This window comes from Cygnus atratus, chromosome 2 (assembly GCF_013377495.2).
Source record: "Cygnus atratus isolate AKBS03 ecotype Queensland, Australia chromosome 2, CAtr_DNAZoo_HiC_assembly, whole genome shotgun sequence".
Taxonomy (NCBI): Eukaryota; Metazoa; Chordata; class Aves; order Anseriformes; family Anatidae; genus Cygnus; species Cygnus atratus.
In genome coordinates this window covers 119,209,970-119,236,684 of record NC_066363.1, presented here as the reverse complement: position 1 = coordinate 119,236,684, position 26,715 = coordinate 119,209,970, and the positions used below count along the sequence as shown (strand labels likewise).

Below are 26,715 nucleotides of genomic sequence, written 5' to 3'. Positions count from 1 at the left end.
GTAGTTCATACCTTCAGGTAGGTTGTATATGAGCATTTCCTTTTTTATCCATGTAACTCTGAGTAGTGTAGTTCTTAAGGTAATTACAGTACTGGTTTTGCTCCTCTGTGCAGGTGTGGTGCTGTCTCACACTTGCATGCATACGCGCTCATTTTGCTTATCTCTACATCTCTAACATAGTATACTACTTTTGTAAACTTTTCAAAAAAATAAGTCAGTGAACTTTATTTACATGTCAAATTTCAGAGTTTGTCATGTAGTTCTGCAGTGATCAACTTTTGTTTCAAATTAACTGGATATTACCAATCTCTATGAAAATTTGCAAATAGCAGAGGTAAGTGGAAGACCTGATTTTTGCTGTGGGAGCCACTTAAATTGCAAAAGACTGAAAAGTATCATTTTGCTAAGTGACAGTGGCCGCAGATAAAGAATTAGCTAGAAAGATAAAAGTATCAATAACAGCATCAGTCTTTCCTATATATTTGTAAAATGTATTTATTTCAGTACATTATCAGTAGTACTGTTTGCCACCAAAAATAGGAATTTGAAAGTTTCACCTTCATGCATGAATGAGCATGGCTGATACAACTCTGCAACTTTTTTCCCTATGTCCAACCTTGTTCCTAAAACAGAGAAACAAAACACCTTCTCCTACCCTAATTTTTTTGAGTTTCGTTGTGCAGATCTTATTAAAACTAGTTGTGTTTTATATATATACACATGTATGTATGTATATATTTCGCCTTTGGAATGAAAAATCTCTGTGCAAGTGCTCTGAAAATTCTTTATATATGTGTAAATACTGCTTTGCAAAACTCTTCTGATTAGTGTGATGAATGAGACTAGGAGTGGTTTTATACAAAACAGCAGAACTATCTTTACCCTTTAACCTTAAGGATCTGAAGAATGTACAAGTAGATAACTCATTCTTTTTTAGTCGCAATGAAAACTTTTCTTACTAGTGTTATCAGCAGAGGGGACTCATAATCTTGGTGAGTATAAACCCAAGTGTCTCTCTTCTAGGGCACTTGTGTGACCCTGACTTAATTTCTATGGATTGTATACTAATCCTGTCCTGTTTTTTATTCTATTTTAAAGAAGCTTATTTATTTCCATCCACATCACAGGTACCTATTTTTAAAGTGGAATAATATTTCTAATGAAAGGTTGTTTTTAATCTGTATTGGGGGGCACCATATGAGTTTTTAAAGAAGATTTCTCTAAGTCTAGCAGTAAGTCTAGAGGGATGAGCTATTTTAGTCTTGCTTAGTAGACTGACTGTAGCTTTGTTAAGAAGTTTTTCTGAAGTATCCATTGCTGTATCCCAGATGCTTTTTTATTTAAACTGAAATTTACATTTTTTTAAAGAGTTTTATAAATGCGTAACATCCATTCTACATTTCTTTTTTGGTCTCCCAAAATTGCTTAAACAGTGGAGGACTTGGAGCAACAGTTGAAATGGTGGGTCATTAGTATGCTAACGTTAAGGAGGATGATGGTGTGAAAGTGGGAGCACTTACTTCCTCTAAGTAAACTGATATATCTATTGATATGTTTGGACTGATGAAGCACAGGACACAAATGAAAATCATACTTCTACATCCATTTTTGAGCAGTTTTCAAAATGGGCTACTTTGAGAAAAGCACCGCTGACTGATGTGGTAGTTTCATTATTCCTTTGTAATAAAAGGAGTGACAATTCGTCTTATGACATGACTGGCAGTTCAGTCTGAGCCGGGGAGATCCTCTGACAATTTACAAGTGCAAGGAATAGGAAGGTACGTGTCAGTAATTTGGGTTTGTGCTTGTGTCGTGGGTCTTTCTTACCTGCCTTCTGCCACAGAAGAATGAAGTGATTACATCCAATAATCTGTCACATCTACCAAGTTATATGTGAGCAAGGTGATGTGCCTCCTTAACAGCTGTTGAGCTGAGCTATGCAAGGAGCCAGTAGCCTTTGTAGCACGTGATTTATGTGGTGATCAGGATTACAAATCTGTTTAGCAGCTGCACAATATTAAAGACGTTGTTTCTCTGATGCTAATTGTGGGTAGTGCTGCAGCTAAAGAGAGACAGCCTTTATTTTAACCAACAGGTTTTACTGGAAATCACTCGCACACATGCACACACCCATGTGCAGAAGTAAGCCATGATATATGGTCCTTGTTAACGACTCGCCAGTCCATTGGCAAGTTGTGGAGACCTGGGAGGTTGGAGGTGGTTATTCTCTAGGACTGAATTTGGCTCTCTTTTGGTCCAAGTGCTCACAAATTCTCTGTCCTATTACTTTCATACAGTTTAAAGTTGGTAGCACCTGTGCTTGCTTCAGTGGTTGTCTTTCTTCCCTAGCTCTGTTCCTTTCATTTTGGTCCTTTAGTCTATTTTAGAGAAGAGTAGCTACCACTGTGTGCTTTGTTTTGGGTTCACATATAGGTTACGTGTGATGACTTGTTCATACCGTGGAAAGGCTGTTTGGCCTACAGCGTGAATGCTTTGGAGGTGAAAACAGATGTTTACGTTAAGTCTGAGCCTCTTAAAGAAAAGCAAATGAGAAGCGCTTGGGAATTTGAAGTGAAGATTACCTGCATGTTTATAAACTGGCACAGAGATAATACAATTTCACAGTTTAAATTGGACTAGACAAAAATACCAATCTTCCACTTAAAATGGCTCTCACAGTAACAGTTCCTTAGGTTGGAAGACTAAAGCTGGTGTGCAATTGAAGTATGGTCATTTGGAGAATATAACAATGACCTTTTGTGATTACCTGTGTCAGTTTGCAGGCAAATAGTTAGGAAGATCATACCTTCCTGTCTTTTTTGGTGAGGCCAGATCGTGTGTTCAACAAAAAGCAAAACAAATGAAGTGAGTTTACATACTACTATAAGAAAACTGAAAGTTTAGACAGTTACCATCATAGGTTCTGCTCGTGTGATCAGAGAAAATAATTAATTTTGAGTTTTACTTGAGTTTTTCTACATTAAGTAAAGATGTAGGTTGGTGTCCTTCCCCATTTCTTATAAAAGTAGGCCATAGTTATACCCAGTTATCAGCAAAGGGTTTTCTTGTTTGTTTGTTTTTTGTAGGTACATTTTTTCTCATTCAGATATGACAAGTACAATTTGGATTTCCAAATGTATGTTATTTTTATTGTCTGAACATAATGTCCAGAGTATATATTTAACATGTCAAGGCAGTTGGTCAGTACTGCTCTGGTTAGGCCTTTGTGTGATGTGTGATGCTAAAGCATGTCATGAAAAGAGCATGCAGTCAAAAGTAGAGGAAGAAATGCAAAGTGCCAGCCCGTAAGTGAAGTCCTTGGCCTGTCCTCAGTGCTCAACCACAGAAGGGGAAAAGTGAAAGGGAGAGGAAGAGCTGCTGCATCTAGTTGGTGTTTTCTGTTAGTCTGAGTGTGCAGAGTCCATCCTGAAAAAATCTTTCACACAAGTGAGTAGCCATCTGATTTCTTTAGTCTAAAATATGTTTAGAACTGGTGCTGAGACCTGAGATTTTGATATGCTTTTTTTGGTGAAATAGCTGCTGAATATTTCAGTACATTTCCAGTCATTTAGCACATCCATGGTGCACAAAGAAGTGTTTTGTGTGGGCTGTAAGGAGTAATTTACAGGAACAAATCGTTTCCGTTTTTAGTGTAACACAAAGATTTAAGCTTTCCTTTAAAGGATAAGACGTCTATGACAAACCACTTCAAAAGTACATAGAATAAATTATATTTAACGAGTCTGCCAAATAATAAATGCAGCAAAGCTGAGCATCTTAAGAACAATCCAGAAAATTTACTCATCAATCAAAATATAAAACCGTAGTAAAATGCTTATTTGTATTGTTAAATGCTTTATTCCTTTCCCAAAACTAAAAGTGTGGAAATACTCTGTTATAATAACATGCTAGCTGAAAATACTCTGAAGCGAAACTTCTGTTGCTGTTAATCTAAATCTAATGTTCACAAGGACATAAATTATAGCTCTTAAAAGGAAAAAATTCTAATCCTTAAAAGGAATGGATTGTAAATAAATCGCATCTTCACCCTGTAGGTGGCAGTAGTGCCAAAGTTTTAAAGCCTGTGACCAGCGTGGCATTTTCAGAAGTGTGGGCAGTTCTTACTGTTTCTACCTAAAAGCAGAAACCTCTGTACTTAAGATTTTAAGGAATCTCAATATTGCTAAAATTGCTAGGAACCTAAAACATGGTCACTCCCAACTGATACTAGAGCTTCTTTCACAGCCAGTGAATGGGAATTCTAAGAATATGAAGTTACTGAAGCAGTTAGCGAGCTTCTGCTCGTGCCAAAATATAAATACAGTCATTGCTTCAAACAAAAATAAGATTGTGAGGTTAGAACCTTTGCTAAAATATTTTTATAACATTAAAATTTATATAAGGTTTTCACTTTGTTAGATGTTTTGAATGCCATACTTAGTTTAGGTAAGTAGTTCTGTAGAGGTTATTTTTGAAATGATTTGGGAACAGGAATCTTCTAATGACTCCTCTTCACCTCCAGACTTCTGTGATGTATACAAATGTTACTGTTGTTGTACTTCATTGTAAAATGTAGATGTTCTTAAAGTAAGTTCTGTAAAGGTTTGCAGCATTTCATCCTAATATTCTTAAAAACAAACAAAAATAGTTTATTTTTTTAAAAAAGTTGTCCAAATACAACTTTATAAAAATTTATATTTGTTTAATTATCTTCATGTCACCTTTCATAGGATATGTTTTTATTTCTGTTGCAGTCTACCAGAATTGGAATGTCAGTGAATGCAATACGCAAGCAAAGCACAGATGAAGAAGTTACATCTTTAGCAAAATCTCTGATCAAGTCTTGGAAGAAACTGTTAGGTATGGTGACACAAACTTCTATTTTTTTGTTACTTGTTGTTTTACTGTTTCAGCTATATGCAGATTTGAGGCAAATCCTTCCACTTCCTTGCTTCAGATATACTTGTGCTCCTACTTAAGTATTGAAACTATTTGTGTGAAGGTAGGTTTTTTTTTTTTTTAATCTCTTTGACTATCACCAGTGCATTACTGTGAAAATGTATTCAGAAACAAAGTTAATATACTTTGATTAGGGCTGACAAACAGTAGGAAACCGACTTCTGCAACATGACTCATTTCTGAAGTCTCATTGCCTGCTGTTGAGCTAGATTGACTGTGCTGCAGTACTAAAAACTAACGAACCTTTTCATGACTATTTCCTTTGTCAAATATAACAGATACTCAGAAGAGTTTGTGCAAAACTCATATGAAAGTGTAGAGACTTTGAAGTTTGGTTATACAGTGACATGTGAAGAGAACAAACAGTTTAAAAAAAAAACCTTTAAAATTCTGTTATAACTTACAGATGGTACATATTTCTCTAAAACCTTAATAGTTTTAAATAACTTACTGATTGATGAGTTAATACTTTTTGTTTAATTTTCATTACAGCAATAGAGTTATCAAAACCTTTTTGTTAACAGATGGTTATTCAAGGATACCTTGTAGCACTTAATTCTAATGTATTTGAAAACACTCTAATCTGAAGCTGTATCTTTCAGTTATTTTTGCTCATAACACTAGTACTCAATTTCATTTCTTTGGATCCCATTTTAGATAAACTAAGCTTTAGAAAGCTTAATATTTTGAAATAGGAAACAGTTTTTATTATTTTCTCCTGATTTAAATATTTGACGTTCTGTCTAGAAAAATATATTAAATACCTCGGTTCCATTTCAGGGCTAGCCTCAGTCATCCTCATTTTGTCAAATCTGTTAGTCTCATTTTATCCCAGTCAGCCTCATTTTAGCAATTATGAAGTATTTTATCAAATACTTTATTATTCCTTTTGTAAATGTTGTAAAAATGACTTTATATCCCTTTGCCAGTGTATGCACGTAAATATGGACAAATTGTGACAGTTTTCATAATCTTCTTTTCTACAACTTATATATTCTAATAAGAAGCAACAGCTTCTATACCGCAGATATTTTTTAACCTACCTTTAAAATGCTAGATAACGCTCATTAGGCTAGTAGTAGTAATTAAATTTTATCAGCATATTGCGTATTGCCTAAATACTTTTAAAATCATACTGACTTTTATTATAAAATTAATGCATACTTTATAAAGGATCTGATCAGAAGTCACTGGTAAAAAATAGAAATGATGTACTTCTGGTTAAATTTCCACTTATATCTTGAAGTCCAACTATCTGATGCATAAAAATGGTAAGATATGTAAAAGCAGCAATAGACTTGCATATTAACTTGACCTCCTCTAGATACTTAAAAGCAGCAGCTGGACTGAGGAACCTAGATCTCTCAAGTTATTCATCTAAGTAGGAAATATGTAATAAATAATTTAAAAAAGAAAAGAAAAAAGGCCCTGTCCCTGTTGTTTTTTGTTGTTGTTGTTGTTTTGTTATTGTTTGGTTGTTCTTATTTTTTTTTAATAGATTTTTGATAGTGCAAATTATTTTAGGCAACAAAGCAGAAGAAATAGTGTTTTCCACAGAATTCTCAGCTTTTGGGAATTCGCCCAGATACTGCATTTTGCACTAGCTAAGCGTTCTGGGTGTCACTGTCCTTTGAGCAAAGGAATTGCAATTTATTTGTTAAGACAGTAGAAAAAGGTTTCTGTTTCATTATTTTAAACATAATTTCAGTCAGTCAGTCAAACTTGTTTTAATATATTGTTACCTATAGCTGACTGATATGTAACTGTTTAAACATTGTAAAACACAGGAATTATTCCTCAACCTCTGAGAATGGTCTTGCTATAGAAGTCTGGAATAAGTCTCTGCTGTCTGTCTGATGATGACGGTTGGTCGATCTCAGTGTAGGCTGCTGCTGAAAGAGGTGGTCTTGACCTCCCTTTTGCAGAGGTGCCTTCTTGCTCCTTCCTGTGCTAAGACTAGTGCTCAAGTGGCTATCCAGAAGGTCGGAGATGGGAACTGACCAGTTGTAAACTAAACATTTTGTTCTTCTGGATTATATCTCAACTGTATCAGATTCTTGATCCATCCCTTTTGCAGTTACTGATTCCTGCACAGGGACTGAGGCAGTAACATGCAGCTGGGGAAAGGTGGGACTGCTGCTTTTGATGGTTGCTACATTCAGATTGCTTTAAGACAATTGTGAAATCTACCTTAAGACTGCTTTCATCAGGTGATGTCAAATGTGAGGAACTGGAACGTAAATAGCAAATATTTGGCAACAGTCAGAACTGAATATGTTCTTGGGGCAGAGGGTGTGTGACCTTTGTTCATTCTCTAATTTTTGTTACAGGGGAAGATATTGCTCTATGTACATTATGGTGCTAGGTTTGCTACAGTTGTGATTGTGCATTTATTATATAAAATCAAACAAATTTTGAAAATACAGCACTGCTTATATTAAAAACTGATGTAGTTAAATTCTCTTGTGTAGACCATATAATAAAGCACAGTAGGTTAAATGTTTCACCTCTTATTTCACTGCTCAGTATTCATTAGAACTTAGTGTCATAACTCTGGAAGATAGGGTATCTGGGCTGCATGAAGCATGGGTGGGAATCTTACAAAGTACTCTTATTCTGTTTTATCATTAGTTTTGACTTTCTCAGAAGAATATGAAATACCATATGTTGAGCTGCTTGAGAAATCAGTTTCGATTGTGCTGTTTATAGTGCATGTAAAATGGTATGGATCAAAGATGGCAACAGAAGCGGACAGCTGTTAATCGTATCAAGCATTGTACTCAGAGATCTGAAGTCTTTGTGAGTTATTTTTATAAATGACATTTTGAATTTAGGAAAGAATCTTTGACTGTTCAGGGTGCATGTGCTATCTAAGTTGAATGCTTTTGGAACTTGTGTTTTAAGGATGCATGGGATGAAATGCATGGGATGCAAACAGAGAAGAAATCAAAATAAGGTTGTGAATCACCAGAGTGTTAACAGATATTTATGGCTTGCCTGGAACCATGGCAGGTTACAAATGGTTTTTCCGCAGGGTCAGAAGCTGCCCAGCAGAGGGCTCACAGGCATTGTCTGAAGTGAGTCACTGTGTGAGCTACAGTGAAAGATTGCTTTCAGATGTTGTTATAAAAACGTTAAACCACACAGACCAGTTGGTCGCAATTTAGATGAAGAAGCAAATTCACTTCTCCGAATGAAATACTGTTAAGTCATAACGTGGAATTTGCAGGTAGTTATTGTTTTGCCAAGTAGTTGAGTATGTAGAGTATGTTATACAGATGCCTATGTGTATCCACTTAGGTTATGAGGGTTTTAATGAAGTTATCCTCATTAAAAAAATCTCTAAGGAATTTAACATCCTCTATCACAAATAATTACTTACTGAACTCTAAGAGTATACAGTAAAAAAAAAAAAAAAAAAAAAAGTCCAGACCTTTAACTAAGTAAACTTAACTTCAGTAAGCTTGTGATCTGGACTGAAAATGCAGAATGATTGGACAATACTCTTGTCAGTAAGCACAAGTCTGATCATATATTCCCAGTAGGGGGAAGAAAAAAATAAAAACACACACACACTAAAAACCTAAAAAATGGGTCCAAGAGCATTTTGAAATGCCTGTTTCTATATATATATATATATATCTTAAACCAGAATTGCTTAGTCATACTTAATAAGTGCTTAATGTTTTTAAGATAATGCCAGCCAGACTACACAGAAGTGTATTACTCAATGGAATTTGTGCATACTATCTTCTGTTATTTCAAATCTGGTTTTGATTCTGCTGGAACAAGCTGGTACAGTCTAGGACTATCTTACAGGTATGTTACGGCTGTCATTAGGTAAAGTTGTTCAAGAACATCTAAAAACGTGCTGTTTGTATTCAAAAAAATTGTTATTGACAAAACAATTTCCTAAATGACAATCTAAGAATGTTCAAGAATAGCGTTTACTATGCATAACAATAGTATGTGTCTTTATAGGATATCAAGTGCAAAAATAGTTTTAGAACATCTCTTAATTTACATATCAGATATGAGCTGTAGAATCATTTAGGTTGGAAAAGACCTTCAAGGTCATCATGTCCCATCACTAAACAACGTTCCGCAGTGCCATGGCTATACGTCTCTCACATACCTCCAGGAGTGGGGACTCCACCGCTTTCCTGGGCAGCCCGTTCCAATGCTTGACCGCCCTCTCCATGAAGTTCTCCCTAATACCCAATCTAAACCTCCCTGGCGTAACTTGAGGCCATTTCCTCATGTCCTGTCACTAGTCACATGAGAAGGGAGTCCGACACTCACCTCAGTGCAACCTCCTTCCAGGTAGTTGTAGAGAGCGATGACGTCTCCCCTCACCTTCTTCTTCTCCAGTTCACTCAGCAGCTCCTCGTAATTATTGTTTTCTAATCACTTCACCAACTTTGTTGCGCATGCTCAGGCAACTCCATATCCTTCCTTTAGCAAGGGGCCCAGAACTGAGCACAGTATTCAAGGTGCAATCTCACTGGTGCCATGTACAAGGGGACAATCACTTCCCTTGTCCTGCTGGCCACACTATTTCTGATGCAAACCAGGATGCCACTGGCCTTCTTGGCCACCACTGCTGGTTGTTGACCAGCACCCCCAGGTCCATTTCTGCTGGGCAGCTTTCCAGCCACTCTTCCCCAAGCCTATACCGCCACATGGGGTTGTTATGACCCAAGTGCAGGACCTGGCATTCAGCCTTTTTGAATCTCGTGTGATTGGATGTGGCCAGTCCTGCTGCACAGCCTTCCCACCCTCAAGCAATCCTGCCTAACTTGATGTCTGCAGGCTTCCTGAGGGTGCACTCATCCAGATTATTGATAGAAATGTTGAACAAAACTGGCCCCAGTACTGAGCCCTGGGGGATGCCACTGGTGACCAGCCGCCATCTGGGTTGAACTCTGTTCACTATGACTCTTTGAGCCTGGCCATCCAGGCAGTTCTTCAGCCAGCAAACTGTGCACCCGTCCAAGGCATGAGCAGATGGTTTCTCACAGAATACTGTGGGACACTGTCAAATACTTTATTGAAATCCAGGTAAATAACATCCACAGCCTTTCCCTCATCTACTAAGGTCATTTTGTCATAGGAGATCAGGTTAGTCAAGCAGGACCAGCCTTTCATAAATTCATGCTGGCTGCATCTGATCACTCAGTTGTCCCATATGTGCTGTGTAAAGACATACAAGATGGTTTGCTCCACGACCTTCCCTGGTACCAAGGTCAGACTGACAGACCTGTTATTCCCTAGGTCCTCCTTTCTGCCCCTCTTGTAGATTGGAGTAGCATTCACTAACCTCCTGTTAACTGGGCATTACTATAAATTACTTTGTTATTTAAACAAGGAAAAAAAAGCCTTTTTTTATGGCCTTCTGAAGCTGCAGCAGCTAAGACTGAAATTATGCTTTTCACTCCTAAAAGTGATGACAATTTCAGTTTTTCTGAAAAAAAGAAATTTGGGTAAGTTTTAATAGCTGAACGGTTTAAAAAATAATCATGCCTCTTTAAAGGAACTTAGAATTATAATTTAAATTCTCTAAATATTTTTCTGCTTCTATAGATTTCCTGACATGAATCATGTTCTCATTTGAATTTTTAAATGTCTTACACAGAAAGGCTGTTTTTCCCTCTTTCTTTGTTAGAATTTCTGTGGTTGTCTGTAGTTTCCATTAGCTGTCATTCTCCGTTTGCTCTTGAGTCTGACCACTGAATGTAAAATAAGTTAATTAGAAGAGACTTTAGTCTCTCAAGGTTAACTTTTTTGTCCTCTCCCCAAAGGATAGTTGAAATGCTGTCTAGCAAGCTGTTAATTGCATCCTATTCTTTTGTCAGTACAGTATTTAATAAAATAAAGTGTCCTTGCTCATGTGTGAGTTTAAGAATAAATACTGCTTGACACTGAATCCCCTGTCCTTGGTACTTTCCAATATATGACCATAAGAGTGAATGACTTAGAATATTTCTACTAAGCAGAGAATATTGTTAACTTTATTTTCAGATTACTGAAGTTGGACTAAACAGAAATGAAGAAAAGATTTCGAAGAAAAGATTTCTGTGAAATCTGTGTAAACTCTTCTCTAAGTGATTAAAGATCGTGTAGTTTTGAATGCATATTTGTTGAGGATGGTCCAGTTGTCTCGACTGGTGAAGTTTGATGTTGGTTTGAGACATACTTGGTTAGACTGGTCTGCAGGTGTAGAAAGAGCCATGTTTTTACCTCTTACTTTACCCCTGTGCATCACGTATAGTCTGCCCTTCATAAGTGAAAGAAGCAATCAGGGTATCAATAAATGTTCACAAATCATAGAACCATAGCATAGTTTGGGTTGGAAGGGATCTTAAAGATCACCCAGTTCCAACCCCCCTGTCGTGGACAGGGACACCTCCCACTACACCAGGTTGCCCAAAGCCCCATCCAGCCTGGCCTTGAACACCTCCAGGGATGGGGCATCCACAGCTGCTCTGGGCAACATGTGCCAGTGCCTCACCGCCCTCTGAGGGAAGAATTTCTTCCTTATATCTACTCTAAATCTCCCCTTTTTACATTTTAAAACCATTCCCCCTTGTCCTATCACTGCACCCCCTGACAGAGTCCCTCCCCAGCTTTCCTTTAGGCCCCCTTTGGGTACTGGAAGGCTGCTATAAGGTCTCCTTGGAGCCTTCCCTTCTCCAGGCTGAACAGCCCAAGCTCTCTCAGCCTGTCCTTGTAGGAGAGGTGCTCCAGCCTCATCTTTGTGGCCCTCCTCTGGACTCATTCTAATACTTCTGTGTCCTGAGGCTTGGGGTAAATGCTGACCCCAGGATACCTGCTGATCTGTCGGTTTGTCTTAAAACCTCTGACAAAAATGATCATGTACTTAAGATGAGGGTAAATGAGATAGCATGCCTATATAGAATATTTTTAAAATTATATATTATGTGTTTGTTGCCATAGAAAGTAGTCATGTCAATATGCATGTTAAAATGGGTTTTGTTTCCTTTCTCTGTGCACCTTGGGTGTCATAGCAGAAAACGTCTATAATCCATTCAGCTTATAGCCTCATTTGCTTACTTAGTGATTTTTAGTGAGGAAATCTTTAAAGTTTTAAGTTCTTGAAGTCTGGGACAATATTCTGGAGAAGTATTTTGTGTATTTGCCTAGTTCCCATACTGTTTTGTAGGCATCTATTTTTTGAGGCAGCTGGAGACAGAATACTATGTGTGTGCTTTAAGTGCTTGAATAAGAGACTTGAATCTGTGATCTATACCACTAAGTTCCCACGAGATATATGGGAATGGGGTTCTTTTGGAAATGAGGATACTTTAAGATGCTTAAGCAAAGGTGTAGATATGTGGTTTGGGGTATCTTTACAGGAATGACTGAGCCTTATCAGATTTCCCTATTTTGATCTGGTTTTAGTTCTTTTTAAAGAAGTTTGTAATCAAAATATTAACGGTCTATAGAGTTAGATGTATAATGCCAGATTTATGAGGGCTCAGAGAGAGGAATTCACAAAATCTAACTTTAGGTAGGTGACAAATCTTTCTAACTAGTGGAGAGAGTCAACCTTTCTGAAAGCAAGTCAAAGCTGGAGCTTGATTTAGCCACTCTGAACTGCTCTTTACAATAAAAAGGTGTTCACGAGGCTGAAGATCAGTGTTGTGATTGCCCTTTTTAATAAAATACTGTTCTTATTTTCTGTGATGTTATCATCATTAAATACATCCTGTGTGGGAAAGGCAACTTTAAATCTTTTAAAACAATATTCTAAGAGCTATCACAGAAAGTACTGTGTGCACATCTGTGAAACTCCTTCAAAACCCTTATATTTTTTGGCAACCATAGGTAGCTTTTACCCTACAGTTCCTTTCATTCAGTGTTTTAAATATAATTGAATAGAATATGAAACTGTGAATATAATTGAAAAGAATGGCATGCGTTTAGTAGGAACTCGTATTTAAAACATGGAAGATGAACTTCAGAGACTTAATGAAGTCTCTGTTTAAGAAGTTTAAGAAGTTATTGTGTATCTCATGCAGTAGAATTGACAAAAATAAATCATAAAAGTTTATATTTTCATCATGTCTTCACTGTCATTTTAAGCAGATACTGGTCTTGACCTGAAGTATCTAAGTGTTAACATATATTTCATTTGCTGGGTTGGTGAGGGTGTTGAGGGTAGAAAGCTGTTTCAGCAAGAGAAGGTCAAATCAGTGAGTGGGAGCTGATAGCATTTCTAACTGGTTCAGAAGAAACCATCAAAGATACTCTGCCACTGTTTTAAATCAGTTATTGAGTAAAGGTTTCTCATGTTTTGTATTCCCAGATGGACCTTCAACTGATAAAGATTCTGAAGAAAAGAAAAAGGAGCCTGCATCTTCGTCACAAAACAGCCCTGAAGCAAGAGAAGAAAGGTACTTAGTTCTTGAGGACAAGTAATGTCATTCAATATAAATTGGCTTTAACCTGAAAAATCAACCAGTGTGTACATATATTTAAACGGTGGCCCAAATTTGTCATATTAGAGATAGCTGCTGGCATACAAAAAAAAAAAAAAAAAAGACACAGGTCAAGCTATGGCCAGAATATTTATTGTTTATTTATTTAATCTATTTTATCTGTCAGATACTTTCTTCTCTCAATCCTAGCACTGAGCTTTGAGAACCATTAAACAGCTTCCAGTTATGACTTTGTGGTAATTACATATGCTAGAGGTTTGGAATACTTCTTTTGTCTGTTAGATTTTGTTTAATAAACAGTCTTGTTCTACACCTTTTTTAATAAAGACAAAATGTATGTTGTCAGAAAGATGAGCCCATGTAAATGACACTTGAGGAGCTAATGAGTATTTGCAAAATAGTATCAACAAGTCTAGTTTTTCTGTGTGTTTCTGTTTGTAGTGACTCTGTTTATGAGCCATTTTCAAATTGAAATTTAACTTATAATCATTTGTCCCAGTGTGAATTGAAAACTGTTTTACAGTTTGCAAAAGCGACCTTAAACTGTAGTACCACTTCAGTACACTAAGTAGAGTGGATGCAATGCACTCACTGCAGACTGAATATTAGAATGGTATTTCTTTACTGTTTTATAAAGCAAAGTTCCACGAGGAAAAAATGGTTTCATGTTAATGTAGAGAACTGAGAATTAAAACTTATATACCACATAATGGAATGAAATACCTGCTGTGTCTCTTGTGTGAAATACCCTGGCTAACATTCTAAGGACATTTTAAAATTTTATTGCCTCCAGAGCTATAAATAGCTTTTAGAAAGTGACCTGTATTCTCTTTTTTTTTTTTTCTTCAATATCATCAATGGATATGGCAGAAGATCTATGTTTTGCCCTAGAACAGAGTCATCTGAAGAAGGAAAAAAATATTTAATACTAGTTTTCTTTTTGCCTTTTTCTAGCAGTTCAAGTAGCAATTCCAGCAGCAGGAAGGAGGAGGGTAGTGCTCCCTCAAATTCTTTCATCCCTTCTTTTCCTCGAGCTCCAAGCACTTCGGATTCTGTACGAGTGAAATGTAGAGAAATGCTCTCTGCAGCTCTCAGAACAGGAGGTGAGCTTTGTAAACTATATTTTCAAGTTTAAGTATTTCCTTTTTCATTTCAGTCCTTCCCACTCTCTTCTTCCACTGCCCTTGTTTATTGTATTCTTTATGTCCTATTGTGTATACATACCCATAGGCCAGTTCACCCAAGCTGCAAGTAACTGGGTAACCTTGGCAATATGGATATGTATTGAAATACTTTTTTGTTGTTGGTGATATGGGACGTTTTGTAGCTTCTGTTCAACTGATATCTTGCCTAGTGTGGACCTTCTTTTCAGGAAGTTATTTCCTCTGTGATGCCTCATTTGAGTCTTTTAATGGAAGCTGCTATTTTTTGTCTTATCTGTGACTGAGAGTGACACTTTATACACGACTGCCTTCCTTACTCCAGAGGTCCTGTGAGCCTTCAGATTCCAATTTTTGAAGGTTGCCTTTTTGTTTTGATTTAACCTTGGAGTTTCACTGATCCAATCACAGTAAGATTCTCGCATTGTTCAGTTTTCATGCCTTACGGGCATCTGTAAATTGCTTGACTGTTACTGTTGTGTTTTTTTTTGTGTGTGTGAGTGGTGTTTTTTTTTCCCCCCATCATGTACACTTGGATGTTTTTAAACTGGCAAATTGAATGAGATGCAAGTAAAACGTTGGACTCCTCAGAATGACCTGAATTCTTTCTTGTGGGTCCTTCTCTTCTACCAGAACTTATGACCCACCTCTTCTTCCTCTGTTCTTAGCTTAGGGGAAGCTGACACAGTGTGAGCAGACTTATGAAGTAATCTTTTTTACTTTTTTCAGTCTTTTGTTCTTTACTTTTAATTCACGTAAATTTCAACACAGACAGTAATCAAAGCTGACTAAAGATCTTGAATTTATGGTCCTCTGTATCAGTAGTTCATAGACTTTAAAAACAATTGTAACCAGAAAGTTGCATATAGCATCTTAGTTTTCATAATTATATGTACTTGGAATTTTATCTAGGTTTCCAAGAAGTCTTTTCATAATGTTACCAAGATTGCTATGGTTTATTTCTTCTAACTTGCATGTTTTATGACCCTTTGCAGCTCTGCATTTTTTTAATAATAATATTGTTTGTTATTTAATTAGTGTTTCTAATGAAATCCGTCTCTTGCATGCTTGCAAAACATTGCATGGCTTTTGTTGTGAGCACTGAAAGAATTGATAAAACCTGATGAAGAATATTTTCTTTTTATAATAACCTATTTTATGCACAGATGCACTTTGGAGATGGGTAGATGCCAAGCCTAATAGAAGACTTTTTTTTTTTCTGTATAGCTAATTGGTTTTTATTACTACTTGTGTTTGCAACTAGACAGAAATTTTTGTGTGTGAAAGATACAAGGCTATATTCTACTTTTTTATAATCTTCTATTGTTCTTCATTTCGCTTATTTTTCTTCAAAGTAAAGTTTCAAAATAATAAGATTTTAGTAGATTAAATTTTCTGTTTCAAAAAGAAAATTCACTGTGTTTGTTTCATAGTTTGTTCTATTTTGATGTTCCGAATGGACTCCCAGTGATATAAAATTCTGCCAAGATCGTCAGAGCGCTAATAATTAATATTTTATTTTTTGTTTTGCTCAGATGATTACATTGCTATTGGTGCTGATGAGGAAGAGCTGGGTTCTCAGATTGAAGAAGATATCCTTTGTTGTGCATCTGGGTGCTTTAGGATAAGAGAACATTGATAATCTTAAAAATTAGTTTATTTGATCTGTATAGTGAGTATTTTATTTAACTTAGGACAAAACCAAGCAAACTGTGTTCAACACATCAGTTCAGAAATTCAGCCACAAATATATCACAGCCTAAACCACATACCTTAAAACCTGCAGGTTTTTGTGTGTGTGTATGATTTTTATTCTTACATTTTATACAGAAGTTAATTCATCCTCAGCATGAGGTTGAGGATCTGGACTTAAATTTATGGCTGATTTTTGAGAATTTTGATTGAAATTCTATTAGCACCAAATTCACATTTCGCAAACCGTGTGCTAAATTACGATTATGCTTTGGCAGGACATGAACTACTGTCTGCTTTGTTGAACAGGAAAGTAACTGTTGTTTGGAGGTGGGGGGAAGGACTTAGTTTTAAAAGATTGCCCCCCCCCCAAAAAAGAATATTCTGTAGTGCTGTTTTACTTGTTAATGTTTGTTCCTTAAATCCAAAGCACCAATTTTTCAGGAATTAAAAAACACTGATATGAAATACAAAAATAGGGTACGAAGTAGGATAGCGAATCTCAAGGATGCAAAGAATCCAAACCTAAGGAAAAATGTGTTATGTGGGAACATACCTCCTGACAAGTTTGCCAAAATGACAGCAGAGGTAAGTAAAGCATATGTCTTGAACTGTTACCCTGTTGGACTTACATCCTGGCCACAGAAACAATTAATACAAGCTCTTTGTACTTTTGAGAGGCTATGGCTTGTTTGTGGCTTTCACAGTCTGAATTATACAGGGCTTTATTGGTGCAGAGCAAATGGAAGTGTTAACTGTGTTAATGGTTCCTAAACATCTGATTTTCTCTGTGAGTCAGAAGACAGGTAAGCTGTCTTTTGCAAATTCTCTGAAACAGAATATTGGGCAGTTTTTGAAAGGCCACGTGATATATCAGTGATAGTGTAAGTTCAGGAAGATGTAAATAAATATATCTGGCTAGCGATTTCAAGCTGTTAACCAATTCACGTTTCTGGATATGTAATACTACCATCTGTGTTAGCCTGTCTTGCCATTTGTTTTTCAAATACTAACCTCTGCTGTTATACCCCTATGCATGGGATAACACTGTGGTAAAAATCAGTCCCTCTCCTTTTGGTGTTTTCAGTGTTGATTTAAAGCTTATCTCAAATTTGACAGATTACTTGAAATGATTTTGAAGGAAACTCTTCACAATAAATAGAAAGAAGACATAAATGATGGGGTAAAGAAGCTAGGAGAATTGTCCTTTGAATCAAATTAAATTTATGTTATTGAAAGAACATTTCGAACACTTTAATAGAAATTCCTGTTCAGATGCTCACTGTCTTTATATTTATAAATCAAAACAAATCTAGGAAGTCTGAAGTAAAAACTTAGATGTTATAGGAAAGGAAAATAAAAGCATGGTTAACATCTGATTTCAGTTTTGTAGTTCTGCTTGTATGTATTGGATTCTGTTACTTCCCACCCTTCCTGTACTGGCCGCAATCAGGTATAAAGGAGTATCATGGAGACTGAGAAGAAATTAAATATATGATCAAGTAATAAAAATCATGATTAGTTTTGATCTAAAGGAATAGCTTTTTGTAAAGCTTTACATCAAGGCCAGGGCAAATGGAGGCTGATAAAGGAATGTGTAAGGAGCAGTAAGTTAAATGCATATTTTGAGTTTTTCCTATTCTACATGCATGTGTATGTAAATGTGCACAAAAATACGTTTCATTTTATCCAATGCCCATTTTTTGTTTTAATTGATGTCTTGGACTAAGATTTTAAATGTAATGGCTAAAATACCCTATTATATCAAAAAGATGGTTTCTGAAGTCAAACCGCGTTAATACAAGATTTGAAAAAAACAAACAGTGAATCTGAGCTCTTCAGTTAGTATTTTGAAACTAGCTGTATGTGTGAAGTTTTATGCAAAACAAAGTTTGCTTTTACATAATCTTACCCAACAAAATGCGTAAAGTCAAGGAAAACGAACTAGAAGTTGTTATGCAATTGATCAAAGAATGTGGCTTGTGCAGTATTATGAGATGTCTGTATTTGAGTAGAGCTACCACTATTGAGTGTAGGCACTGGTTTAATATCTCTATTTTGCCAGGAACTTGGGAAAAGCATCCACAAATTTATGTTGCAGTAGAAGAGCATTGTCTGGCTTTGCTCTGACATACATCAACCATCACCATTAAACTTACAGTTTCTTTATGAATTGCAATAGAAATGGGCTATTGATGATAATTTAATATCTATTTATATTTACACGATTTAGATACAATGCCTTGAATAAAGAAGAAAAGCCTGAGTAAAATAAGTTCCAAGTTTCTTTGAGTATTAGTTCAATTCTTACGAGGTGACAGATAATTAGTAATAGGCATTACAGTTTACGTTGTCCTACAGTGACAGTGCTGCAGCACAACTAGATATCCGGTCTGAGCCTTTATTTGGAAGCATATTTTGTAGAAGCCACTTTGAAAAGGAAACATGGTCTCTGGTATTCCAGGCTCTCAAGCTAACAGAAAAGTATTAAATTTAGAATGTGATTTTTTTCTCTTTTTTCAGATGGAAAAACATTTTATCTAAAACCAGATCCTGTGCCTGTTTGAAAAATGATCATTCTGGTTTTTTTGTGAGGAACAACACTTCTGTTCCTCCCTGTTTTCTTCCTGTGTTCCTGATAGCATTGATTTCGTAGCAGATTTTTGGACTTTTTTTTTCTGTGAGTTACTGCCTGGCATCCAGGCTTGACACAAGGTTTGTCATTATGACAAGGGATGTGTCTATTGTGCATCTAACAGAGGGTTTGTGGTGGTGTATGATAATAAGGGAATGTGCAATTTAGCAAACGGTTTTGAAGTGCAGGCTTGATGAGGTGTACGATTTTTAGCTTGGGAAGCATACTTCCAAGGTTAAAAGTTAATACTAAGATTTTGGACTTCTGGTAACTTGCAGTAAATTATGGCAGAGTTGTATTTCTCAGTACAAATATGGAAATAGTCAAGATGGTGGAAATTCTTCCTACAGTCATTATTGTCTGTAGGTCAATGAGATAGTTATGCAAGGATCTAATCTAGGGAGAGGACCTTTCTCCTTACCTCAAGAGACCTTTTAAATCCTCCCCTACCTTGTATCTGTTATACTTCTGAACTTCAGAAATGTGTCTTTATATAAATGTTTCTAGGTGTTTGAACTTTTATTCAACTGCATTAAAAAAATATTAAACCTTTTGTAGCTTGTGTTCTGTGAGACATTCCAACTTAAGTTTTGTAAAAGCAATACTTTGTAGAATTACTTTGCCCTTTGATAGAGCAGTTATTCGTGTATTCTAGATAAGAAATGGTATGTGCATTTAGAATTGTATGGTTTGCATGTTAGTAATGATTTCTTTAAAACAAAAACTCCCTAGTAAACTCTCTGCACTTTATCTATAACAGGAAATGGCAAGTGATGAGCTGAAAGAAATGCGCAAAAATCTGACCAAAGAAGCTATCAGAGAGCACCAGATGGCTAAAACAGGAGGTACCCAAACTGATCTGTTTACATGTGGCAAGTGCAAAAAGAAGAACTGTACCTATACCCAGGTATGTGGCTATTGAGGCTGTTCATTTTCCTTTTTCAAAGCTGAAGTCCTATACATCTAAACATTGTCAGAGAAAAAAGTTGTAATTACAAAATGAACATTTAACAAAACATTAACAAATTACAAAATATGTGGAGACAGTTGGATCTACTTAGATGTGCTTACATGAAGAATTTTTTTTGTATTAATTTACCAAAGATTGTATTTAAATCTAAGCTGAGTATTTATATAGCCTGAAATGCCAGTTTCTTTGCAATGCTGATTTTTTTGCTAATTCTTCTGATTGCATTTAATAACCTGGTTTTATGTGGATGAGAAATAATTTACTGGTTGTAATGTATAAACATTTTTTCTTAACAGAGGGAGTAAATACATGTATATAACCTGCCATTTGACTGATTTTAGTCCCTGATTTACAGTTGTTCCGACAACCTTCTTCTATTTTAATATATGCACAAGAAATGCTTTAATTTGCTTAGCAGTGCTGCAGGGTGTGTAATTTTGATCACAGGATCAGCTATGTTTATAATTTAGTATTGTATGTTGGTTGCTTTAAACAAAGCTGTGTTTCTATCAGGAGACTTTTAAGCCTTTGTATCAGTAAATATATGTAAAGTTGAACTGCTTTCCTGCAGTTTTTTGTCCTAGAAGTATATGAACAGTTTTGATGTTGAAATAGGTATTTTAGTGCTTCTAAATCTGTCAAAACATAAGTTTATGATCGCTTTGCAGTCCAAACAAAAAAAAAGTCTTCTATGGGTACAAAAAGTTAACTTATATTCTTAATCCAAATGTATTTACTTAACGTTACACTTTGGTTTTAAACCTTTGCATTGAACACATGCTAACAAAGGTTGAACATACTAATTTTCCTTTTCTGCTCTGGCTCTTGCCTTTGCCAAAGGTTCAAACACGCAGTGCTGATGAACCTATGACAACATTTGTTGTCTGTAATGAATGTGGAAACAGATGGAAGGTAAGACTATTAGACTGTTCTGCATATCTGATAGTAGACAGCCGGGCTGTGCTTCATTTTCTGTTTTACAGTAAATGGCAGTTGAGTTTCTATTGACTTGTGGTTGTTTCTTAATTCAGTAATGATGTTATATGTTGATATTGTGAAATAGTGTTAGGTTGGAAAACTGTGACTGAAGGCGTTGAGAACACACAAGTGATTGGCTGGGGGTGGCTAGAAAAATCAGGATATTGGCGTAGACCTTGTGACATTTAGGTACTATGTTTTGCCATACAGAGAAATGGCAAGTTAGTCACTGTGTTTTCCCATTCTTCACCCAAAGATATACCTACTATTTTTAATCTCTGGTTTGATGGGTGGAATAGACCTTTTTACACCTTGTGTTGCTTTTTCCTTTTATTTTTTACTCTGAAAAGAACGGGGATAAAAGAGATGACTGCTGCCTTATTTCTGTGTCAGGTTAAGTGTAGGACAGTGATAATTTGCTTTAATTTTTTTTAAGATCAGGGAATGGGGATTATAAAACAAAAAACTTCTCAGGAACAATGGTAGTCCAATAAAGTGGAAAAACATACTATTGGAATGAAAGCCTTTACAATTTAGTACTTAAGATGTGATAGCATGCAATATGAAGCAAGGCATCTTCATTTTGTTAGTCTTCTATATTAAGAATGCTGCAGCTCTGCAGAACCATTTCGCACAGCATACATTAAGATTACGGCTTAAAAAAATCTCTTATGCATCTTCTTTTATGCATCTTATTACTGAATACAGTTCAAATCTGTGCTCCAAGATACCTAAATAATTTATGAACCTTAGAAGTTGTTTGATGCGTCATGTAGAAAAAGTGCATTTGTCCTTAGAACCCTTTGCAAGGTGGCAGCTATGGAAGTCTCTGTATAAAATGCTTGAGTGAAGGAATGTTTGTATTATATAAGCAAATGCTTTAACGAGTAATTTCCATATCCTAACTATGGATATGTAACAGTCATATTACTGTTTCTTCTTGCAAGGATTTAGAAATAAGCTGTATGAAGACCTTATAAAGTTTCTTTTCTTTTGACAGTTCTGTTAGAAGAAGAAATTGTCAAGACATCTGGACCAGTATGAAAGTGGATTTTGTAATTAGCTTTAAAAACTAGGCTAAGCATCTAGCTTCCTGCAAATGAGTTGTTTTTCTTTTCTTTTCTTTTTTTTTTTTTTCAAAGCAGCATACATGCCTGAAGTTAGCCTTTGTTTTGACACAACCATCATTTCCTTAAATGCCTTCCTATAGCTAATAGTCGGTAGGGCCAGGTTGCTCAATTGTATGGTGAATGTTAAAATATTTTTTCATTTTTATAAGTAAGTTGACATTAAAATTTTACCAATTAAATATTTTGGTAATGGGTTTGGTTTTTTTTCTTATGTGAATGATGTACTTACTGTATGTGCGTGTGTATATATATTATATAATATATATATTATATATATATATTACATTCTGGAACATACACCTTCTTCCGATACGTATTTTACCTCTCCACATTTGCTCGGTTGTAAGACTGGAATTTGCTTCTTGCTGCTGTATTCACTAATTTTGCAAAGAGTCAAGGTACCTGACTGAATTTAATTATGTTGAACCTGCTTGCTAACTGAATCTCTGGTGTGTACATACCAGTTCTTAACTTGGACTAAATTTCTGGTCGTGGGTTTTGGAGCTTTATTAATGGATGTGATAACCTCTTTTGTGATGATTGGTTAAGCTTGTTTATGCAACCAGCTTTGATCAATGCAATTTATTTTATTGCCCAAAGCATGTATTTTAGATGCCATCAGTAGGTATTATTTCTAGGAATATCTTAAAATAGTCAGTGAAATCTGATTTGGTTGTTCACTTTTCCTTATTGTGCTTGAAAACCAACTTTGCTTTAGATGTTGCATATAAGCAAAGCCATTCTGTTGTGGACTGTCCTGCTGACACCAAGCTGACCAATTCATGACAAGATAAGATGGCCGGGAAATTAATATTAAATTCACGTCATATGAATGGCATTAATTTTGTTCATGAACTGAGTTTTGAGATGTTGAATATCTGATGTAAATTGTAGACCTGCAGGCAAGAATAAATTTTTTAAAGCTACGATCTTTTCCATATGTGGGATGATAGAAATACCCGTTTGCTACAGCCTGCTTCTTAACGGTGCACATGGTTAGAAGTACTTTCAGATTCACTTTCCACAAAAACATGTCAACATCTTTAGAAGAGATGGAGATCTCACCCTATACCTAGGTCTGTGTTATCTAATTTATCAAAGCCTGGTGCTGAGGAGGTCCATCCTGACAGTGTATACAGAACTTGTGGGGAAGGGTGGGGGGAGTATGTGCATTCCCTGGAGAATAAATTCATTGACTGTAAAGGAGACAAATAAATTTTGGGGGGTGTTTTTTGCGTGATGGAAGCAGTCTTAACAGGAGTTTGAAATAATGTGACAACTCCTGAGCTTTGCGGGACAAGAAGTGTTTGGTAAATACTTCATAGAGCAAACTTTTTCAGTCAGTTCATTCAAGGAAGAAAAAGTGGCTTTTCTGTTCAGAGGAAAAATGCTTAAAACGAGGTTTAGTTATGGATCTAAACACTTTTAGGCAGAACATTGTTGAGCATTTCAAAGTTTCTTCCATAATTCTGTATAAAAACATGTTTAATTGAACTTATTTGATAACACAGCCTTAATCTGGAAAACATTTATTTTTCTATTAGCAGAATGGGTTTATTTTCAGCCTATGTGTAGGACCTTTGGCAAGAATGCGTTTTAGGATATATTTAGATGAATAATTGATTTTTTTTTCATTTGTTTAAGCAGCTAACTAATTGCAGCTACTTAATATCAGTGCTTTGTTTGGGTGCATTTCTAAAGGAACAAATCCAAAAAATTATGTTAAAAAGGATTGCAAATTGGATGACAAGAAGACCTAAATTTCTGTTGCTGTTCAAAGCATATATAAAGGACAGGCACAAGTTGGTTTGAATAAGCTTCCTCGTGCTGCTTGTCCTTTAATCTTTATGCATATCTGTGACATGTAAGAAAATCCCTATTTGAGGAAAGTATGGTAATTGTCTTTCTGTACTTACCAAATTACATCTGGACTTTATTAAAAGAGCTAGAACTGTGATACTGCTTTCTTTGTTGTAGGTGTATCCAGCAGGAGTTCAAATAAAACACTTTTTTTCACCTAACGTTACCTTACAGCCGTGGTAGCAGCTTCACCCCTCGCTCTTGGTCTTCACAGTAAAGAGGACAGTTTCTTTCTTGCAGGAGAAGGTTGAAGTCCAAGAAGTAGATCCAAAAGAAACCATAGGTGCCTAAAATCTCTTCATGCTTCATTTTGTTTACCCGAGTCCGAAAAGGAACATGTTCAGCAGTGAGCTTTGGATGCACATCTGTGCAACAGGTGCTTCAGTTCTCCCAGACTTATTCCTCTTAAAGGTGGAGTGAGAAAAGGTATTTTAGAAGTGCCGTCTTCATGTTTTTGTTTGAAAGGCTTTAGGTTCCCGCTGCTCAGAAAACACTCCTGGCTTCAGGATCCTTAGCCGGAAGGCATTTCCTCATACATAATTCTGTTAACATGCACAGGAGAATGTTGGGGTTTAAAATTATTTTGTCCTGACCATCTTTTTGATGTGTCTTCTGTTTTGGTAGATCATCGCTAGTCTTGACTTCTTTTTTTTAAAAAAAAAAAAACAAACATTTATAAAGCTTTGGGATTAGTATAGAAAATGTGGGATTAGTATAGAAAATCCTTTATTATTGTCATTAATATGGTACTGATACCATTTATGGCAGAATACTTGTGTGTGTTCTCAAGTACTGTTTAGAGCAAACTCGTTTAAAAATGACATTGAGATAGACAATCACTGATCACTTTCTCTGTTTCAGCTATTCTTTTTGATCAGGAAGAATGCATGATGTTTTTGTGATCAGTTATATATATATATAGTAGAATGTTTTGGGCTGTATTTTTTTTTTTCATTTGTATTGTGCTAATTACTTTGGAATGTAAAGGTCAGTGCAAAGCATAATATGTTGGCTGAAGGAGCCCATACAATTTTAATACTACTTAGCAGGCTCATGGAAAAAGCAGTCTTTAACAGTATGCGTGTTCGGTGGGAGCTACTGGTTTGTAAAGAGCAGACATGCAAGAAAATAGCAGTGGACTGTAAAGTTGTTACAGCTTAATGATATCCTGCGGTTAGGTAAATGCCAAGGCAAGCCAGCCATGCTTATTTTCAAGCTAGGATAAATCGACTTTGTGGTACTTTTTTACTTTATGAATTATAAATAATATCTTGTGTCAATATCATTGTTTTCTCCTCCAATTTGTATAACAGCATCTCCATTGTAACATTTCAATGTAATTCACATTTGCCCTGAGAAAAGTTTGCGCGTAATTAGCAAGTACGTGGTAATGAAATATGGTTAAAAACCTGTCTTCTGTGGGTGGGTTTTTGCTTTGCTCTTTTTTTTCCCCTTCAATTAAATCCAACATTAAACACCCTCAGAATAATGTGGTTTAATGGAGGGGTTGTGTATTTTTTAAGAGATCCTCTCATCAGGATACCAGCATTCTGATAGGGACCAGCATTCTGCCACTGGTGTTGAGTGTAAGCGTAAATCTAAAACAAAGGATAGATGTTGAAGATTTTTAAGGAAGGATAAGCATTGCAAACATCCACATGTTGTAATGCAGAAGTAACATGAAAACTAGGTAATTTTAATTGCTCAGATATTATGGCACATGGAAAGTAAGTTTAGAAATCACTACTTTTTCTTTTAATGATCTGATGTTAGCCATAGAACTGCCCAAACCAATATAGTTTTCTCTCCCCTTTAATTTCAGTGCATCTCTTTCAGGACAATAGAATATATTGTCTGCTGTAAAGCACGAGTGTTCAGTCTGTCTTCCAGCTCTTAATGAGGTATCTTTGCAGGGAAGAGAGATAACTTAAAAGAAACTATATCATCCATCTCATGAAATGATACACTTTGAACTTTTTTTGATGTGTGTGTCTGATCTTTCCAGCAAGCAGAATTTGACCTAGTTAAACTTACTTTGTCAGTTTAGAGCAGTCTCACCCGACCTGATTAAAAGATAAGCTATGGCATCCTCAGTTTGACTGCAAGCTCCCATGAATGCTGCCTTACCAACAGGTCTTGTTTGATCTTTTGTTGAAGTTACTGCCTGTCATGTAATATTTTCCATAAACCGAGATTGTACTGTTAGTGCTTTTGGGGGTGTATCTACTACAAAGTCAGTTGAGATGACCAATGTCGATGCATTAAGCAGTGGCAATCCTTAACTGGACCATAACAGGGCCCTGGCCAGCCTAATCTAGTGGGTGGCATCCCTGCCCATGGCAGGAGGGTTCGAACAAGGTGACCTTTAAGGCCCCTTCCAACCGTTCTATGATTCTGTGATATGATTCATGTCTTCAGTAGCAGTATACAGAAGGAATTCTTCTCAACTCAGTCAACCAGTGTTGCCCTACAGAGGGCAAAAGTATTTTGTATTGCTGTCTCTCAGGGTGTGTTATTTTTTCTCTGTATTTTCAAATGGTGTGTTGAATACTGTCTTGGTTTTGGAAGATGATAGAAACCAGTTCATAGCTGTTGTTAACTCAGCTTGTATCAGATCTTCTGTGGTGCTATGCAATGAAAAAGCTCCTTACTATTTGTTTGATACTGCAAATGCACTAAGGGGAGATCATTTCTCCTGCCTAGTGTATTAAGGAAACAAATTGATCTCCTAAATTCTGCCTTATTTGGTTCTAGAACCAAATTGCCCAAATTCTAGAATTTGCCCAATTTGGTTCATTTAAATAAATGTGTGGGTAAAACTACAGTTTAATGGAAGTCCATTGAAAGCTCCAAAGTTTAATATAGTGGA

The 26,715-nt window shown here is 36.0% G+C and overlaps 1 protein-coding gene and 1 long non-coding RNA gene across 2 annotated transcripts in view; both read left to right on the top strand.

The window, feature by feature from the left end:
* Nucleotides 1–22,179, top strand: part of TCEA1 (transcription elongation factor A1) — a 28,643-nt gene extending 6,464 nt beyond the window's left edge. Inside the window, exons 3-10 of the mRNA XM_035553271.2 lie at nucleotides 4,755–4,860; nucleotides 13,289–13,376; nucleotides 14,376–14,524; nucleotides 16,117–16,173; nucleotides 16,707–16,861; nucleotides 19,669–19,815; nucleotides 20,719–20,790; nucleotides 21,857–22,179. Coding sequence (XP_035409164.1) covers nucleotides 4,755–4,860; nucleotides 13,289–13,376; nucleotides 14,376–14,524; nucleotides 16,117–16,173; nucleotides 16,707–16,861; nucleotides 19,669–19,815; nucleotides 20,719–20,790; nucleotides 21,857–21,865 — 783 coding nt within the window. The 3' untranslated portion in view covers nucleotides 21,866–22,179. The remainder of the gene's footprint in view (nucleotides 1–4,754; nucleotides 4,861–13,288; nucleotides 13,377–14,375; nucleotides 14,525–16,116; nucleotides 16,174–16,706; nucleotides 16,862–19,668; nucleotides 19,816–20,718; nucleotides 20,791–21,856) is intronic.
* LOC118251290 (uncharacterized) lies at nucleotides 6,243–11,641 on the top strand. Its single transcript, XR_004779740.2, has 3 exons — nucleotides 6,243–7,758; nucleotides 8,653–8,778; nucleotides 10,981–11,641. It is a non-coding gene; the product is annotated as an uncharacterized LOC118251290 (long non-coding RNA).
* Nucleotides 22,180–26,715: the final 4,536 nt, after the last annotated feature.